The sequence below is a fragment of the Bos taurus genome, chromosome 1, assembly GCF_002263795.3.
Source record: "Bos taurus isolate L1 Dominette 01449 registration number 42190680 breed Hereford chromosome 1, ARS-UCD2.0, whole genome shotgun sequence".
Lineage (NCBI taxonomy): Eukaryota > Metazoa > Chordata > Mammalia > Artiodactyla > Bovidae > Bos > Bos taurus.
In genome coordinates, this window is record NC_037328.1 from 81,066,203 (window position 1) to 81,085,931 (window position 19,729).

General features: G+C 46.4%; 1 protein-coding gene across 5 annotated transcripts in view; it reads left to right on the top strand.

The window, feature by feature from the left end:
• The window catches only part of DGKG (diacylglycerol kinase gamma), a 226,452-nt gene that overhangs the window by 192,543 nt on the left and 14,180 nt on the right, over positions 1 to 19,729 (top strand). For 4 of the 5 annotated variants that reach the window (XM_024995253.2, XM_024995255.2, XM_002684869.6 and 1 more), the window contains 2 exons: positions 15,919 to 16,039; positions 18,381 to 18,441. In XM_024995253.2, coding sequence (XP_024851021.1) covers positions 15,919 to 16,039; positions 18,381 to 18,441 — 182 coding nt within the window. The other variant, XM_059888290.1, reaches the window with a different exon arrangement.

The window sequence follows — 19,729 nt, forward strand, 5'->3', positions numbered from 1 at the left end:
TGACCCTGCTCTGCTTTCCACAGAAAATGAGCTTTGTCACTCATTCCTTCAGGCACCCACATTGGAATCAACAAACCCCAAGGCATTCTCTTCCCCCTCTTTACACATCCTCCCTCCTCTCCTATAGCCCACTACCCACTCCCCACCTTCCCTGCTTTGTTGACAGCATCACCTGTTGCCCAAGATAGGGACCCAGAGTCAAGCAGTTCCCCTATGGTGGCTCGTGAAACTGTCCTGTAATTATTAACTCAGATGGTGTCTCTTCCACCCAACTGTGAGCTCACAGTTCTAGATGTCATACTTCCTTCTACATGCCTATGCCTGGCATGGTCTCTGAGACCCCGAAAGAGCTAGTTAACATTGGTTGACCAGAAGCTCCCAGGGCCAGGAGCACCTGAAGTGATAAGATAGGGAATTGTGTTTGATGGGATGGAACGTGTGTGTGTGTGATGCTCATGAGCAGCGTTCCAGGGCCCCTGTGCTGGCGTCAGCCTGTACAGGAGGCCAGGAGGTCCCCTCCCGTCCTTACTGGTCCTTTCTCCGAGCCCCTGTGTATTCCCAGCTGCCTCTGTGTTGCACAGCCCCTCTGCTCCTTTCGAGGCTGCCTGCTGGACTCTGCGGGTTATCCAGGTGTATTTTCACAGCTTCCAAATAAAAGCTGCACAACCTGATTCTCAGATGCCCGGAGAAGCTATAATGTTTCCTATAGTATTGAAATCCCAGAATCACAGGTCTCTTTAGAAATTTAGAGGTCCTTTCCTCTAGATAAGGAGAGTGAGAACCAGCAAGGTGAAGTGGCTGGCTTGACCAAACCCGGACTGAAATGCCGGTCTCTTAGTTCACACAGGCCTGCTCTCTGTGCACTAGAGCAGAGGTTGGCAAATTTCTCCTATAAAGGACCACATAGTAACTATTAAAATAGTTAGGCCTTGTGGGCCATACCATGTCAGGTACAACTGCTTTCCTCCAACCACTTAGCATGAAAGTGGTCATAGACAACACGCAGGCAAATGGGCATGGCTGGGTTCCAGTCCAACTTTATTTACACAAACAAGCAGCAGGCTGGGTCTGGCCCTCCAGCTGTGGTTTGCCCAGCCCTGCACTGGGACCTCATGTGGTCCACAGCCAGCATCAAAGGCCTCACCTGAGAGTGTCAGAATATAGGCCAGACCTCCCGAAGCCAAATCTGCCCATCAGCAAGATCCCCTGGTGGTGTATGCTTGCTCCAGATTGAGAAGTACTGCACTGGTGGGCCTGGCTGCCCCCGCTGAGAATGCCAAGGAGAAATTTCCAGATTAGAAAAATGTGGCCCAGGGAGGTTAATTGGCCCGTCCAGGGTGACACAAGTTGGTGGACCAGGAACTAGTCTTTCAAACATGGAATTGCTTCTACACACACCAGAGAACCCATCCTATCCTCCCCACTTCTGCCTGTCCCTGACCCAATCTGCATTTACTAGAAATTCGAGAGAAGCAATTCCTCATTCTTTCCCAGCTGACTTGTGAATCAAGAGAACTCTGCCTCCAGCTGTGTCTCCTCCCACCCACTCCCTGCCAAGACTGGGAGGGGCAGGGGAGGCAGAATTGGGCCTCCAGAGGCTGTTCCCCTTCTGCAGAGGGAAACTTGCTCACACAGGTTCAAGTTGGAGTTAAACTCCAACTGAATTCCTGTCTTTGGAGATTTGCAGCTCAAAATAGAACGAAAGAACCTTTCATTTTTCACTTGCAGAAGAAACTTCTAGACCGGCTCTCTGGCAGGCCTAGACATTATAGATTTTTCCCTCTTCTGCTTGCCCCATCTTGACCCACATACCAGCTCCTGTTCCCCTGTTGCAGCTTTAATACCTGTTACCTTCTAAGAAGCAACCCACAGCAAGACTCCATGCTGGCCACACGCTTTGCATAACCTATGCTTCTTGATCTATGTCTAAGGCATGTGAGAAGTGCTTTATCTTCTTAATTAATCAATAAATATGTATTGGGCTGTTATTTACTGAGCACATATTTATGGGCCAAGCTGTTGCCTATTTAATTTCTTAATCCATTTTATGGCTGAGGCTAATGAGGTTAAGTGACTGTCCCCAAAATGAAGACAATACCCAATAGAACCAGATGCCAACCTGCCTTCAAGTACTGAATGCTCCAGATGCCGTAGAGGGTGTCAGCATGATGATGTGGACGTGACCTCCAATAGTTCCCAATCTAATGTAAAAAATACATGTAGAACCATCAAGTTACCACTGGCATGATAGGCTGAAACAGTATCATTGGAGTGGGGATGGGTAAGAATAGGAGGGACATTCCTTAGGAACTCAGTCCCCAGCTGCCCAGCACTGTGCCAGGGACCTTGGAGGCAATCAATAAATATTTGATATAGGACTGAATGAATGAACAAGATAGAATGTATATGTGCCAGTACTTGAAGCTGGAATGGATTTGAAAAGATGGAATGAGAGAAGAGGCACATGGGCTAGGGCATTAGCACCTAGAAATAGCAAAGGGAAGACTGGTAAAGGCCTTGGAATAATGTGCCCTTGAGTATGTGATCCTTTGACTAACGGGAAGAGATGAAGCATTCAAAACCAGGAGCAATAGGATGAGAGAGCAGCACGCAGTAAGTATTGGAAGAAAGGGAAAGGATCTGGCAGCAAGAGGTCCAGTTAGGAGGCTGGTGCAGAGCACAGGCTCACAGGTCTAAGGCCTTGAATGAGAGTCAGTGGCACAAGAGGGAAAATGGATAACAGTCAACAGGAATTGGGAGACAAACAAAGGGAACACTACCCAACGGAGTCCCAGCTTCTGCCCACAAGCTCAGCCTTCTCCTGTCTGCCTCCACTTCAGAGCCCTCCCCATTCCCAGTGGTTGCTGTTGGTAGAATGGATGTCTTAAGCAGGGCCCTGTGTCTTCCACCTGCAGCCAGCACCCAGTTCTTCCCATTTTCAGGACAGTTCATCCAACACTTGTTAAGTACCTATTTGAAATTAGCAGTCAATGCTACTAGAAATATTTTGCATTCATCATCTCATTTTCATCCCTTACAGCACCCCTGAGAGACACTTTATAATTAGAAAAATGAGGCCCAGGGGATTAATTGACCTGTCCAAGGCCACACTAATTGGTGAATCTGGGACTAGAGCCACGTCCAAGCATACCAAACCTGGCATTCTTTCCTTCCATGCCACAATACCCTCCCCCACCACCCGCATTTCTGGTTCGTCTTGACCCAGCAACCAGAGAGTCACAACTCTCCTCTAGCTTTGCCCTTCCGGGTACATGAGTCCCTCTGAGCTGTGATTAGTTCAGTAGGTGTCGTTCTCTGTAGTGTACCTTGTGTCATGCCTCGGGCTTGAGTTGAACTGGAAAATCTCACCACTAGCTGATTTATTCTATTACAGACACTGAATGTGGAGTTGAAGCTTCTTGAGCTCAGTGGGCATAGTAACGCCAGGTCACACACCAATTAGGATTTCAGCTTCGGCATTCTGTTTAACAAGACTGTGTTGCCAAGAAATCTCCCCCGAGAGCAGCCAGGGCGAGGCTTACCCCACTACATGCCCTCTTCCCTGCCCTCAGACACTCCAGCCTGCCAAGACATGTGGTCTCTGCTTTGCATCCTTTATTTGGAAGCTTGTTTTTATGTCAGACAGGCCTGGTTTGAATTCCAGCTTTACCATATGCCAGCTCTGTGACATTAGGCAAGTTTTTCAACCTTTCTGAGCCTCAAGATTTTTTTTTTTTTTATGTTGGGATAATAGATTCTACCCAGCAGAGTTGCCACAAGGATTTAAAACAGTAGCGTTTATAAAGCTCTAGGCCTGCTTTAGAGTCTGTACCCAGTACTGGCCCTTTTCTTCCTGTTGTCATTGGAAGCACCAGCTCAAGATTCCTGTAGCTCTACCGCCTCCCAAGCCTTAAAAGACATTCTCACTCTTGGTCTTTCTTGCCGCCATGATGATGTCAGACCCTCACCTCAGAGCCACTTGGGGTGACCCTCTCTTCTGGAGAGGTCTCCCACCACACAACTCCACCAGCACTCTGCCCTCCCCTTCTGAAGAGCCTGCCCTGAGGCATGGAGGGGAGGAGGAGCCCCCTCCCCCAATGTACAGAGCCTTCATCGGAGCCCAGCCAAACCCAAGAAGGGAACGCCACACAGAATGGAGGCCCTGTCCCTCCCTGCCTGCCCCACCGCACAGACAGGCTTTTAGGAACCAGTGACAAAGACCACTGTGAGTCCACAGTCGCTCTTCCTCTTGTCTCCGTGTAGAGCTGCACAGAATGTTCTGTCTTCTGCACAGTGTGAGAAATGGCAAGGCCTGCTGCCAGCCTGCTCTTGACCCAGCCGAGCAGAAACCCCAGCCTCCACCTTTGTTAGAAGAGCTCAAACTAACACTCAGGAGAGAATATCCTTGCCCCTGATCAAGGGAACAGAGGCCCAGAGGAGAAAAGTGACTGGCCCAAGGTCACACAACTAGACAGCCAGAGCAGAGGCAGAAACCCAGCCCTGCCTGCGGGGCCGACACATCTCCTCTCCCTTCCGCCTTGCAGCCCTTCTGCTCTTTGGAAAGCAGTGGCTCTGGGAGGCTTTTCCCTCCCATTTCCATCTGGGTTATCCACAGTCCAAGACCATTCAATACCCTCTGGCCACTTTTACACCCTGATGGTGCTTTACAGAATGCTGGGAGTAGAAGACACCTGCCAGCCAGTGTGATGAGGGCATCAAGGAAATGCCCATCAGGAGGGGTGCCTGGCTGCACCAAGCATGACAGAGCCATGACTGAAGTCTCTGCATCCCATTGCTCAGCCCAGAAGCAAGGGACAGTCACCTGGACCGTTGTGAAATTGTATCTCACACACGCGCGCACACACACACATACACACACACACACACACACACGCACATGCACAGGGGAAGGAAAGGAACTAAGAAACTCATTTACAAGTAAAAACCTCCCTGTCTTAAAGTAAAAGAAGTTGAAATGGGGATGCTTCTCTTGCCAGAAGGACAGTCATCCTAAAATCTCAAGGTCACAGTATTTCTGCACCTCTCTCCCTCAGCACCCTTCTCCTCCTTTTCCTCCCCTCCCACCTCCTTCTCCATCTCTTCTTCCCCCTCCCATCTCCTCCTCTGGCTCCCCTCCTCCCCCTCCATCTTCTCCTCCTGAACTATCTTCTCTGGGTTACATTAATTACCATCTGCAAAAGGCCACACACTTACTATGTAGCAAAGGCAGTTTCCTGAGGACATCCATTTCTAAAGAAACCTAAAATCACAGTAATGGGCCCCTGTTTTTTGAGGGCCTTCTTCGTGCTCTCTGTGCAGGCCCTGGACGGCATCACTTCTAAACCTTACAGCAATCCTGCCAGAGTGGTTATTAGATCTACAGTTGTGTCCAACTCTTAAGACTCCATGGACTGTAGCCCACCAGGCTCTTCTGTCCATGGGATTCTCCAGGCAAGAATACCAAAATGGGTTGCCATTTCCTTCTCTAGGCCAAGGGGTGAGCACCTTCCTTACTTATTCCGTTTGCTGGGATGGGGCCCCTCTTCCTTTATGCTGGGTCTGACTTAGAATCTCTAGGGAAAGCACAGGTCACAGATTACTCTTCAGATAAATTGTGATTGGGATACCTGAGGCCTGGTGCTATGAAAGACCAAGTGGGAACTGACAGCCTTCTTACTTACTCACCTTTGCGTGCCCAGGGAAGCCCCAAAGTCCCCTCCAACTCCGTCTCCCCATCCCCAGCCCATTTTCAGGCCACCATGCTTCAAAGCCAGCTTTGAAGCTCTCTAGCTGGAAGCAGCCTTTCATCTTCATAGACCAGACCCAGTGGGCAGCTTAGGTGGGCTGATCCGTGCCCAGGTCTGTGGGGCTCAGTGTTCCTGAGCTTCCTAGGGTGTGTGGTCTATCTCCATGGAAATTTGGTAGTAGAAGGGGAGCCCAAGGTGACACCTGACACAGTCTTGGCGGATCGAGCTTGCCAGCTACCACTCACCTTCTAGATGGTGGGGGCTGAACCGCAAGGCAGAGCAGGGTTGCATCCCTTCTTTCTGAGGAGAGTGAGAAGATGGCACACCCACCCTCCCCCTGCACATCGGCTTCTCAGTACCCGAGTGATAAGGGACATTGCTGTTTTACTGCACACCTTCACATTCTTTCTTTCTCTAGTCTTCAAAATAACCCATGATACAGGTTTTATTATTGTCCCTCTTATAGGCAGGGACATCGTGGGGGGAATTTTGTTCATATATTGAAGCCCCAATTCCCAGTACCCTGGAACGTGGTTGTATTTGGAGATAGTTTAAAGAGGTGATTCAGTTTAAATGGGCAGTTAGGGCCCTACTCCCATCTGATTGGTGTCTGTATAAGAACAGGACATTTGGGCACAGAGAGAGGCTCTGGGGGTGCACAGAGGAAGGGCCGTGTGAAGAGGCAGCTGGAGTGGGGGCTGGCCATCTGCACATCAAGGACAGGGGCTTCAGAAGAAGCCAACCTTGCAAGGTGTAACTTGACCTTCCAGCCTCCAGAACCATGAAAGAATAGATGTGTGTTGTTTAAGCCATTCAGCCTGTGGTACCCCAAGCAAAAGAACAGACTCAGAAAACAAACACCCTGCCCTGTATGGACACAGCCATCAAACTGTTAGCCCCGAACTCAAGAACTTGTGCAGAGTGTCTCAGCCTTCTTTCTTTATCCTGTGACTCCATACTTGTCTGTCAGAGGCCACGTATGTAGTAGTGACACATTTCTGCATTTTGAGTTAGTCACACAGACCTGCCAGTCAGAGCTTCAGGTCAGCATTAGCTGACGAATGCTACCCACCGACTTGATCCGTGTCCATCCTTACTTTGGGCTGGAATCCTAGCGCCTCAGTCCACCTGTGCTGCGGTAACCTACATTGGGGGGCAGAGCCCACAAGTTCTCTTACATCACACAGCAACCACAGGGTGTGGGCAGCCTTCCTCACCACCGGGATGCAATGTTTCAGAAATTCTCTGGGTGCCATCACATACTCAGAGTTTCAGCATCTCCACTGAGGATTGCTTAATTCCCAGGGTGGTCCATGGCAGTCCTCAGACCTTCGTGCTGATGGAAGGGGGAAGTGGGTTGGCAGTGGGATCGACAGTAGCAAGGTATCCTGCTAGGCCTTGCTAGATCTCCCATGCTTCTCCAGGGCCCCACAAGCAAGGAGCCCAAATCATGACACCCACATATCCCTCACATCTTAAAGGACTAAATTTTCATTAGTGTGAACCAGCAGCCAAGATGAGAATGAACATAAAAATTATTCATTAAAGAAGAGAGGTGAAAACCAGATTGGGTCATCGCTATATGCAGGTTAAATGGGTTGATGCATGGAGAGCATGTTACCTAGTTTCCATCTAGGCAAGTTATTTTATCATTATTATTAATCATCATCTTTTTCCTCTTTCAAGCTAAACCTGTCATAGTCTTTGGCACCAAAGCATGTCGTTTGTTCAATTTATTTAACAAGCATTTAGTAGGGGTGGCTCAGATGGTAAAGCGTCTGCCTACAATGCAGGAGACCCGGGTTCAATCCCTGGGTCGGGAAGATCTCCTGGAGAAGGAAATGGCAACCCACTCCAGTGCTGTTGCCTGGAAAATCCCATGGATGGAGGAGCCTGGTAGGCTACAGTCCATGGGGTCGCAAAGAGTCGGACATGACTGAGCGACTTCACTTCACTTCACTTCTGTGTGCTGAGACCTGGGCTGGCTGCTAAGGATTCAAACATAAACAAAATAAGAATATTATCTCCCAGCCTTCATGTCACAGTGGGCTTGGGAGAGTGATGTGTACAGAGACAGTTGTCGTGGGGTGAGATCCACTGAGCACAGGAGAGGGGAAAAGGCACGCTGCCTGGGGTAACACAGGAGGGTAAGTATGAGTTCTCCAGGCAGAGGCATTCCTGTGCTGGGAACAGGGACAGATAGCGAGTGACCTCGCATGCCTCACTGAGAACTAAGACGTTGTCCCTTGGGCTTCCAGAGAGTTTGAAGAAGGAAGATGTGCCCCTCAAATATGAGCACTCTGCTAGCCTCTGCCTGTCGGCACTGAGCTCCAGTCCCTCCTCCCACCTGCGGGCAGGTCTCAAGATAGAAACGCAAACTGGGACTGTTGAGATCAAAGAAGTGGGAAAAGGAGCAGAGTCAGGGAAGAGTTTAAAGGAGGAAAAACAGCTGGAGCAGGACTCCCAGTTCATCTAAAGCTCAACTGGAATTATGGCATTTGTGTGGACATGTGAAACCATGAGGAACCCTGCAGATTGTTAAATATGTTTTACCCTGAATATGATGGTGTAGACCCTTGTACACAGCTCTGAGGTACACAGAGTTGGGAGTTGGGAGGGTGAATGTGACATAAAAGAAAGCAAAATTGATAATATTTTTGGAGCCCGCTCTGTGCCCGGCGCTTTCACATACACCCCTGCCATTGAATCTCATAACCACTCTTTGAGGTCAGTATTATTATTCCTAACTTCGCCTTTTCAGAGTGAGGAAGCTGTGGATCAAAGCAGTCAGGAAGTAACTTGTTTACATTTTTCTTCACGCCAACTCCTGCATATGTTTGGGGCAGTTTTATTGCCTGAGGCTCAAGTTCTCCAACTTGAGTGTGCCTCAGACTCTTCCAGAGGGCTTGTTAGAACACAGACCGTCCAGCCCAGCCCCTTGAGTTTCTGATTCAGTCGGTCTGGGTGAGGCCTGAGGATTTCCGCTTCTAACAAGTTTCCAGGTGAGGCTGGTGCTGCCTCCCGGCCTCCCCTGGAAACAACCACACTCTGAGAATCACTGGCCCATGGGAATGATCTACCCAGTAACCTGGCCCAGGGGTTCCCAAACTGTTTGCATTTTGGAATCACTTGAGGATCTTTACTGATGCCTGGCTCCAGGCTCACACTTTATTTTTCATTGAAGTTTAGTTGATTGACCATGTTTCAGGTATACAGCAAAGTGATTCAGTTATTCATTAAATATATATATATTTCTTTTTCAGATTCTTTTCCATTAGAGGTTATTACAAGATACTGAATATAGTTCCCTGTGCTATACAGTAGGAGGTCCACACATTTTAACTGGTATAGGGGGCAACCTAGGCATCATTATTTTTAAATACCACCACCCCCCAGGTAATTCTCACATGCAGCAAAGTTGAGGAGCCACTGACCTCGCCTCTTTTCTCCTTGAGTCTGATCTCCATCAAAACCCTCTCCCTCAGCTGCCACCACTGGGGCCACAGGTAGAACGTGTCACACTAGCACCGCTTGCAACACGTCCTCCCAGCCGTCTTAGAACACCTGCCCCTGGAACTCATCCAGACTCTTACGTGCCTTTTCCCTTTTTGCCTAGTCCATCGTCTCCTTTTCTGTTCAACGTAAACCTAATTACTGCAGCCATCTCTTGCCCACAGCAATACAGCAAGCACCCTGTTCTTCCTTTGACCATATATGTCTACCTGGGAAAATCTGAGGAGGAATCTCTAAATCCGACTGCAGGCATGGAAGTCCAGGAGGCTTCTTGAAGTTGATGGCACTCGAGCCAAGTTTGGATGGGCAAGTAAAAATGAAAGAGGGTGTTTCAAGCAGGGATACAGCAGACGTAGAAGCACAGAAGAGACGGAAACAGTAAGGTTTCTGGGGGAGCTTCATGTTGCTGTGTGTGTCTGGAGCAGGAACTTGCCCTGTGATGTCAGGAAAACACTGCGGAGGCAGCCTTTTGCCAGATGGGGGTGGGTCTTGGGCATCAAGTGAGGAAACTTACATCTTTCCAGGTATAAATGGCAGTTGATAGGCATTTTAAAATGACTTTTAAATTGAAAGAGTAATACATACTTAGAAAATACAGAATAACTAGGAAAGCATCAAGTAGAAAATAATCACTTTTAATCGAATGACCCAGAACTCACAACTGTTAAGATTTGAGGGGAATTTGTTTTCTTCTATGCACATTCTTATATAGTTGAGAAAATGCTGTAAAAGTTTACATTCTGCCTTCACACTTAAAATTATAACATAAGACTGAGCGACTTCACTTTCACTTTTCACTTTCATGCATTGGAAAAGGAAATGGCAACCCACTCCAGTGTTCTTGCCTGGAGAATCCCAGGGATGGGGGAGCCTGGTGGGCTGCCGTCTATGGGGTCGCACAGAGTCGGACACGACTGAAGTGACTTAGCAGCTTAGCAGCTTACATTTTTAGTGTTATTGAAATCTGTAAACGTTATAATAGTGTAAAGTTCTATAGTATGATACCATATAATTTACCATTTTCACAAACATAGAAATGGGAGAGGGAGAAGTTTCACTATAATAAGTAATGCCACAATATTCGTATCTGTATGAACTTAGGTTTTGCAATGTTCTTGTGATCAGTATCAAGAAATAAATAAATCAACAGTATGAAAGTTTTAGACTCATTACCAAACTTCTAAAAACTTTTCTTCCAGTTTACACTCTGATCATAGGTGTCAAAGAATGCACATTTCATCTTCCCTTTCCAGCACCTGGTATCATGGCTGGTGCCCCTGAAGAGTTTTTGCCATGGGTGTGACATGAGCAGCTGTGCATTTATAAAATCCTATACTGGAGGCTGAATCAGATGCACCAGGTTGGAACAACTATGGCTGCCCATGCTGTTCCATCTTTGCTTCCACTTTTTCCTAATCCCATGTTCCCATTCTTCTTCTTTATTCTTTCTTGGAGAGCAAAAGTAAGTGTTTGCTTCACAAGAGCCGGGCATAACACTTTGTTACCAAGAAAAGTGCTGAAAGACCTAGGTCTATGGTTGCAACAAGTTGATGCCCAGCCCAGAGACCCTCTTTTGATAGTTTTATAGAAAACAAATCTCTAAATAGTAATTCTAATTAGGTAGAAATACCTTTTTCTATTTTCCAGTGACACTGCCAACTGACTTTATTGCTACATTAGTTTCCTTGTGCATCCAGTGACTATCCATTCCTACACAGGTAATCATCCCTGTCCCTGAAATGTCCTTCTTTCTTCTTAACCCAGCAAATTATCTTGACATTCATCCTTCAAGACCTTCCTTAAAGTCTCTGGCACCTTCCTTCCATACCTTGCCCAGAATCAGTTACTCAGGCATCCTTCTTCCTGTAGTTTACTCACAACATTTTCTATACCTAACACTTTCTCCCTCTTGGTTAAGAGTCCTTAGAGTAGAACATTTTGTATTCCCAGTTCTTAACACAGTGTCTGGCACATGGTTGTCACTTAGTAACTGTTGAATGAGTGAATTAATGCATTCCTGTTTTACTAAGGTACACAGACATTCCATCTTAAGTACAAGTGAGTATATTGAGTATAGAAACAATATGGAGATGATATGAATTGCCAAAAACCACTCTCTGAATCATTCGTACCTGAGGTAAAACAGGGGGCTTACCGGGTAGCTCAGTTGGTAAAGAATCTGCCTGCAATGCTGGAGACCCCGATTAGATTCCTGGGATGGGAAGTTCCCCTGGAGAAGGGATCAGCTACCCACTCCAATATTCTTGGGCTTCCCTGGTGGCTCAGACGGTAAAAAATCCACCTGCAATGTGGGAGACCCAGGTTCGATCCCTGGGCTGGGAAGATCCCCTGGAGGAGCTCATGGCAACCCTTTCCAGTATTCTTGCCTGGAGAATCCCCATGGACAGAGGAGCCTGGTGGGCTATAGTCCATGGAGTCGCAAAGAGTCGGACTTGACTGAGCGACTAAGCACAGCCCAGCAAGGTAAAACAGGACACCTGGTATAGCAGATGTCCTGATCCTGGATTCTATGTTCTGAACACTAAATGTTCTATGTACCTGGTCATTGACTTGTAACTCTGTTTCTGTTTCATTTTAACTCCAGATTTAGTTTCTGCATAAGTCTGTGTTCTAAAGGAAGTACAGGGAATTAAGTGATGCCAGAATTTCCCAAAATGTGTTCCAAAGAAAACGACCATAGATACCTACAAAACTGTTTTATAGGTGTCACACAAAAGAAGAGTCTCGTGGTCCAGCAGGTTTGGGAAGCAGAGTTAAATATATTTCTTTACCTCAGAACTTCCTGGTAGGCATTTTAAGTTCAAAGATCAGTCAGGCAACGGTAGAGAAACAGAAGAGCAGTCAGTCTTCCTGCAGTAGCAGTCAGGAGTCATCCTAGCCTCTTAATGCCAGGAAAGATTCAGAGTCAAAGGCAGAGTGGCCAGAAGTATAACAAGATCCTTGCCCATTCTCCTACACTTATCCCCCCTCCACCCCCAAGCCCCACATCTGTGTAAACCCCCTGCCCCCCACCCACCCACCACACTGATGAGATCAGCCTGTATTGCATCTCTTCTAGAGCCAGGAAGCAAGGTAATGTGTGGGAAGTGATAGCTGCAAGGTAATGTGTGGGAAGTGATAACAACTTTTCGAGTTAGAGCCATTCAACAGGGAAATTTGTTAAAAGACCAAGACATTGTAAAAGCTGAAACAACTTGAGTCTATTAAGTCCCCTGCTTCTTAGAACATTTTGTTACCAGGGAATGTTTCAAGGAGGGAAAACGTTGAACTATCACAGCACTGTCAGACACCAAAGCCTGGTACAGAGAGCAACATTTTTAAAGACATCTGTCTCTCTGCCAACAGAGAAACTTCTGCCTCTCTTTTCTCCTCCTTTCTCCCACCCCAGTACAACTCCCCCGCCCTCCTCACCCCTAAACACTCTCTCCTCCCTCCCTGCCTCCTGTTCTTCCTCCCCCTCCCCCTTCTCCTCCTCCTTCTCTCATTCACAACCCTTATTGAGATCACAGACACTGTAAAATGACACAGTAAGCAAAACTATCCAATGGTTATTCAACACGCTTGGGTAAGAAGGGAATTAATTAAGTGACTAGAGGCTTAGACATTCACTGTTTATTGGATCTGAACTCCTTAAAAGAGCCTGGAGCATTCTCCTAAACAAACTTTGCCCTTTTGTGGCTTCTTGTTAAAGTCCAAATGAGACGGAGGGTTTAAGGAGACTGTATCTTTTCACACATGTGAAAAAAAGGAGTACCAAAGAAGAAAAATGGCAGTATCAGTGGATATAAAGGAGGTAACCTATGTGCCATCACAGAGAGACTAACAGCTTGTGTATCTGTTGGCAGCTGATGTTCATCAGTGATCATCAGTAGGTTAGCAAACTTTAGCAATGTTTACACATTGGTGGGCAGCCCAATAGTTTAACTGTCTTCATTAGAAGAATATCATAAAGTCAAATACAGGATTTCATTAACTTTGGGAAAGATATATTTAGTTCCTTCCACTCAAGCTTCCATTCTAACAGAACATTTTTCCTATGATCTGTTTATAATTTTAAATTTATGTACATGACTATTTGTATATATGTCTTACCTCCCATATTAGATCCTACACCTCTTACAAGCTGAGTTCCAAAGAGCTAGAAAAGTGCCCTGCACACAATTTGTATTCAATAAAAATTGGTAGAAAGAATGAAATGAATGTAAAAAAGAAGTATATTTGTTAAGAGAATGTTTTTTAAACAATAGTTTTCTGTTTTTAATTTAAATTTATGTATTTTAATTGGAGGCTAATTACTTTACAATATTGTATTGGCTTTGCCATACATCAACATGAATCCGCCATGGGTGTACACGTGTTCTCCATCCTAAACCCCCCTCCCACATCCCTCCCCATACCATCCCTCTGGGTCATCCCAGTGCACCATCCCCAAGCATCCTGTATCGAACCTGGACTGCAATTAGTTTCTTATATGATATTATACATGTTTCAATGCCATTCTCCCAAATCATCCCACCCTCACCCTCTCCCAGAGAGTCCAAAAGACTATTCTATACATCTGTGTCTCTTTTGCTGTCTTGCATACAGGGTTATCATTACCATCTTTCTAAATTCCATATATATGCGTTGCTGCTACTGCTAAGTCGCTTCAGTCGTGTCTGACTCTGTGCGACCCCATAGATGGCAGCCCACCAGGCTTCCTTGTCCCTGGGATTCTCCAGGCAAGAACACTGGAGTGGGTTGCCATTTCCTTCTCCAGTGCATAAAAATGAAAAGTGAAAGTGAAAGTGAAGTCACTCAGTCGTGTCCGACTCCTAGCGACCCCATGGACTGCAGCCTACCAGGCTCCTCTGTCCATGGGATTTTCCAGGCAAGAGTACTGGTGTTTTTCTTTCTGGCTTACTTCACTCTGTATAATAGGCTCCAGTTTCATCCACCTCATTAGAACTGATTCAAATACATTCTTTTTAATGGCTGAGTAATACTCCATTGTGTATATGTACCACAGCTTTCTTATCCATTCATCTGCTGATGGACATCTAGGTTGCTTCCATGTCCTGGCTATTATAAACAGTGCTGCGATGAACATTGGGGTACACGTGTCTCTTTGAATTCTGGTTTCCTCGGTGTGTATGCCCAGCAGTGGGATTGCTGGGTCATAAGGCCATTCTGTTTCCAGTTTTTTAAGGAATCTCCACACAGTTCTCCATAGTGGCTGTACTAGTTTGCATTCCCACCAACAGTATAAGAGGGTTCCCTTTTCTCCACACCCTCTCCAGCATTTATTGCTTCTAAACAAGGACAAACCCAAATATCTCCTTGCCAGTCTTAATAAACACTATCGTATTATACCAGGAGACACCATAGAAGATGGGCTTCCCCAGTGGCTCAGCAGTAAGGAATCCACCTATAATGCAGGAGACACAGGAAATGTGGGTTTGATCCCTAGGTGGAGAAGATTCCCTGGAGGAGGGCATGACAACCCACTGCAGTATTCTTGCCTGGAGGACAGAGGAGCCTAACGAGCTACAGTCCATGGGGTCACAAAGAGTCAGACACAACTGAAGCAACTGAGCATGAGTATCTTAGAAGACCGAAGCCATCTGTCAAAGAAGCAAAACATTAACATAGAACAGTTTTCTACTTTGTGAATATTAATAGGATGTTAGTGATTAGCCACAAACTATGAGAGAATTACACTTGCTTTGGTAGGCAAAGGAGGAATGGAAGCTTTTAAAGAATCTGCCTTTTTATTTTGCTTCTGTTTGAAGTAAATAAAAGTTGTGTTGTAAAAATGAGTCTTTGGGCCAACATCAAACCTTAATCCTGCCATTGCTTTCCCCAGAAGTTGGACAGGCACAGTCCAAGTCCCAGGAACTTTGCAAAGAAAGGACCTCTTCTAGGTGCTGAATCAGAAGCAGCTGCCACTGTGGGAGGCCATGGATCCTATGCGACTCTGAGCCTGAGACTCATATTTTCTGTCCCTCTTTTTGTACTTTGGACCCAGGATAATCTGGTGTAGGTGAAATATTCTTTTCCTTGGCTCAGATTAGGCACCTGGTGTCCTGAAAGAGGTCACTGACTTCCCCCAAGGATGTCCAAGGAGGTTGGCTCACCACTGGCTTACCGCAGGCCAAATTTGAAGTTAATTAAGCATCAGTCATCATCAGTAGGGCCAAGATGTTATTCAGGCATTCAGGGAAGAGAAACCTGATCCAGCTCTGGATAATGACCTTCATCAGCATTCCTTCCTATCCTAATCCCAAACCAGTGTGTCTTTAGCTGCAAGGTGGGGGCAGGGGGGCAGGGTATTTCAGAAACAGATGGTTCATCCTTTACATTACTCTGCCTTTGAAGAAACTTCTGGATATGTCACCCTATTCATTGCATGCATGGTCATACAATCTGGAGCAAAACCTTTTTTCACTGGAACAGAAGGTTTCTGTTTATGAAAAGGTACATTTATTGACTTCTGGGGAAATGCCCTATTCAGAATAAGGGTGAAATGCTGTTTGGTGGGAGCTGAAGGATATTGACAGTTCTAGGTTGGCCATCTGGAGACTAGACCTTCTGGCCCAAACCACACTGGGGAACAGAGACATGTGTATGCACTGGTTCTGCTTGTCTCACTCTACAGACCTCAGTGACCAGCTTCTTGAAGTGGTGGGGCTAGAGGGAGCCATGGAAATGGGGCAGATCTACACTGGCCTGAAGAGTGCAGGCAGGAGGCTAGCCCAGTGCTCCTCTGTCTCCATCAGGTATGTTTCCTCATCACCCAGCAGGCAGCGCCGCCTGTCCCCCTCACCGTGGGTCCTGAATATTCCTACAGATAACAACTTGAAAGCCCTCTTTAGATTTCAGTGCAGAGTGTGGGGGCAGAGTGGGGGTAGGAGTTCAATAACATTTATAAAGAATGTCTTTGGAGACCACTTTCCAAACTAGGTATAACAACCATCCAGGACATCAACTGGAGGGTCCCACCACAACCAGTTTGCTGTTCTCTTAAAACGAATTGATGAAATTCTAGAAATAGGATTGTAAGATGAGGTCCAGAGAGCCAGAGATGCAACTCCTTGCCTTCCTTATCTCCGCATTGAAATGCTCAATGCATGCTGGAGGGCAACTTTGACAAAAACGAGACTCTCTTCTCTGGATGGCATCACTGACTTGATGGACATGAGTCTGAGTGAACTCCGAGAGTTGGTGTTGGACAGGGAGGCCTGGTGTGCTGTGATTCATGGGGTCGCAAAGAGTCGGACACGACTGAGCGACTGAACTGAACTGAGGCTCTCTGCTCTACACTGCTCATTCTCAAATAGTGGTCTCAGAAACACTTTTATTAAACAGTCCCATATACCTTTGTAGAGCTAAACTGACGTCAGCAAACCCGTCATAATTGACAAAGAGGATGACAGTTTTTTAGAGTATGGACCAAATAGGTCAGCCAATACAGGCTCCTTACGAGATGGGGTCTAATGGAGGGGATCTTCTGATTTTTGGTTGCTTCTGTTTAATAAATGCAACTAGTCACAGATTTTTCTCCACATGATTATTTCCAGAGTCCTTATTCCTTTCCATTTCCCATTTAATTTCTATAGTGTGTCTTGGGGATCTCCTAGAGGGGACTTCCATGTGCAGGTTTCCCGAAGTTATTTAAACACAAGAACCCTTTTACCCCTTATCCGGGGTGAAATGTCCTCTGAGTTCTTTTGGGGAAACTCTGTTCTTACTGCCACCCTGCATCCTTCATAGAAGTCCCCAGAGCTGTTCCCCGATCTATCCCACTAACCCCCTTTCTTCATTCCCTCTGTGTCTCCTGTCCTTTCTATTATTCCTCAGATCTTTGCTTCTCTTTCCTTTTGGGCTATTGTTTTGCTGGGACACGTTTCCCAGGTTAATCTCTTTAATTCCTTTCTCCATGACTTTTAACACCAAGTAGGTCCAGTCTGTTAGAACATCTAAGCCATAACATGTGTGGACCAGAGAATTTTGATTCCTGAAGAATTTGGAGAAAAAAAAAATGTGTAAGAGAGAGGATATTTTCTGTTTCCAGATAAAAACAGGGGTTGAGTCAGGAGCCCTAGCCCCCTGGGCATTCGCTACATAATCTCCTCACACCACAAAAGCAAAATTCCACTCTTTGCTTTTATTATTTGTTTTATTATTAGGTTTATTGGTTTTTGTTATTAAATATCCTCAGGGTCAGTTGGAGAATCATCTACATCAAAACAGCTTGCCTCCTTCATTTTATAATTTCAGAAACAGGGCAGATGCCAGACCCAGGTGAGGGCTTTCTGGCCAGCGCCTGGCAACTGTTCCTGGCTCGCCCAGACCAGAGACCTCCAAAAGGACCTACCTTTCCTCCACTGTGTCTCACCCTTAACAGTCCATAAGCCAAAGAAGCCTTGACCCAAACAAGAAAATAAAGCTTTCTCCTCTTCCCTGTGCCTACCCATGGGGATCACATTCCCGATGACCCCCCTTCCCCAGCTAAGCCAGGTCCACAGTCCATGAAACCATAATGTCTACTGTTGTTCAGGAGATAAAAGAGGGGATGGTTGAGGATTGGGGGCAAGGCAAGACACACTCAGACCTGAGCTGTACTTCGTATAAGTAGGAGACATTACCTCATTGACATTATGCAACTGCTCACTCAACATAGAACCCAGGCCTTTCCCTATTTCATAATCTTTCCCATTTCACAGTGGAGTTTTTGGCACCACGGGCAAGCCCTCTGGCTTGTTGTTTGACTAGGGGTCCACTTAGATATGGTGCTGCCATACTTGTCGGCCACTTCTCCCCAGACTCCTGTGGACTTCACTGCTCACTCAGGGCCATGTTTCTCAAAATAGTCTGAGGACCAGAGCAACAGAGTTGTCCATATTGCTTATGAAAACACAGACCCCTAGGCCTGACCCAGACATGCTACATTGGGACCCTTGAGGTGAGCTCAGAAATCTGTTTTCAACAAGCCACCCAGGAGTCTTCAGAACCATTCCTAGGTGGCTCCACTTTCCACTGCTGTTTCCCTGGTGGGGACGGCCTTCATTCTCCAACTCCAAGAAGCCCACTGTGCTCTCTCTGTTCTCCGGTCTCCAGGACAAACAAGCTGCTGCCAATGCAAGTGGATGGAGAGCCCTGGATGCAGCCACCATGCTCGGTGAGTTATTCCAGTCTTTGAGATGAGGGTGAGAAGTTTTATTTGAGATCCCTTTGGGGCACTGACTTAATATGAAATTCTGAGTCTCTGAGTTACAGGGGCTTTGGGAGATCATCCAGCACAGCTCCTCTTCCACTTAGTTCATCCATCCATCCATTTATCTGCTGAGCTTTTATTGATTAGGTGCTATGAGCCAAGCACTGGGAGACACCAGTTCCAAATCCAAAGGAGACACAGACCTGTCTTCAAGGAGCTTATAGTTCTAGGTGAACTCTGAGGCTTCATCTACCGTATTCTTGAGAGCCTCGGCTTGGATTGCTCTAGTGGCAAGGAACTTACGACCCCAAAAGGAAGTTCATTAATTCCACTAATGAACAACCCTAATTACTAGAAAATGCTTCTTTATGTGGAGCTTGACCTTAGAATTCCACCTAGTTACTATGACCACCCGGGCTCCTGGGGAAGAATCCCCACAATGCACAGGCATGCTGCACCCCAGATGTACCCACAATCCTGAGGAACCACCTGAAAACTCCCCTGAAAGTGTAACCTCATAGGTTATCTATTGCCTATATGGCATTTCTGTGGCCCATATTACCCAGCACCTAGAGCTGTGCCTGTTTTGTAATAGTTGCACAATAATATTTGTTGAAAGGTAAATAAAGAATTGAACAAATGAACAAACAAAAATAAAGGGAACAACCCCATTCCCTGCCTTACCAGTTTGTTAGCAGTTTGTTCTCAGAAACCCAACTAGACTCTTTATGGCGAAGAGAAACCACTGTCCTGGTGTTTAGAGCCCAGGGTGTTAACTGGAATATGATGTTAGCAACATCCTCAATACTGTTGTGAGTGTGCGAATCTCAAAAGACAGAACTTGTGTTTCTGAGCTTCCTCACTCTATTGGAGTATTCAGATACCCTCAAGAACCTGCTATTTAGAGCCCTTCAGAACATCAATTCAGAGAAGGCAATGGCATTCCACTCCAGTACTCTTGCCTGGAAAATCCTATGGACAGAGGAGCCTAGTAGGCTGCAGTCCATGGGGTCGCTAAGAGTCGGACACAACTGAGCGATTTCACTTTCACTTTTCACTTTCTTGCATTGGAGAAGGAAATGGCAACCCACTCCAATGTTCTTGCCTGGAGAATCCCAGGTATGGCGGAGCCTGGTGGGCTGCCGTCTACGGGATCACACAGAGTCGGACACGACTGAAGTGACTTAGCAGCAGCAGCAGTAGCAGAACCTCAGTTCATCTTCTACTAGAGAAAGGATTTTCATGAGATAGC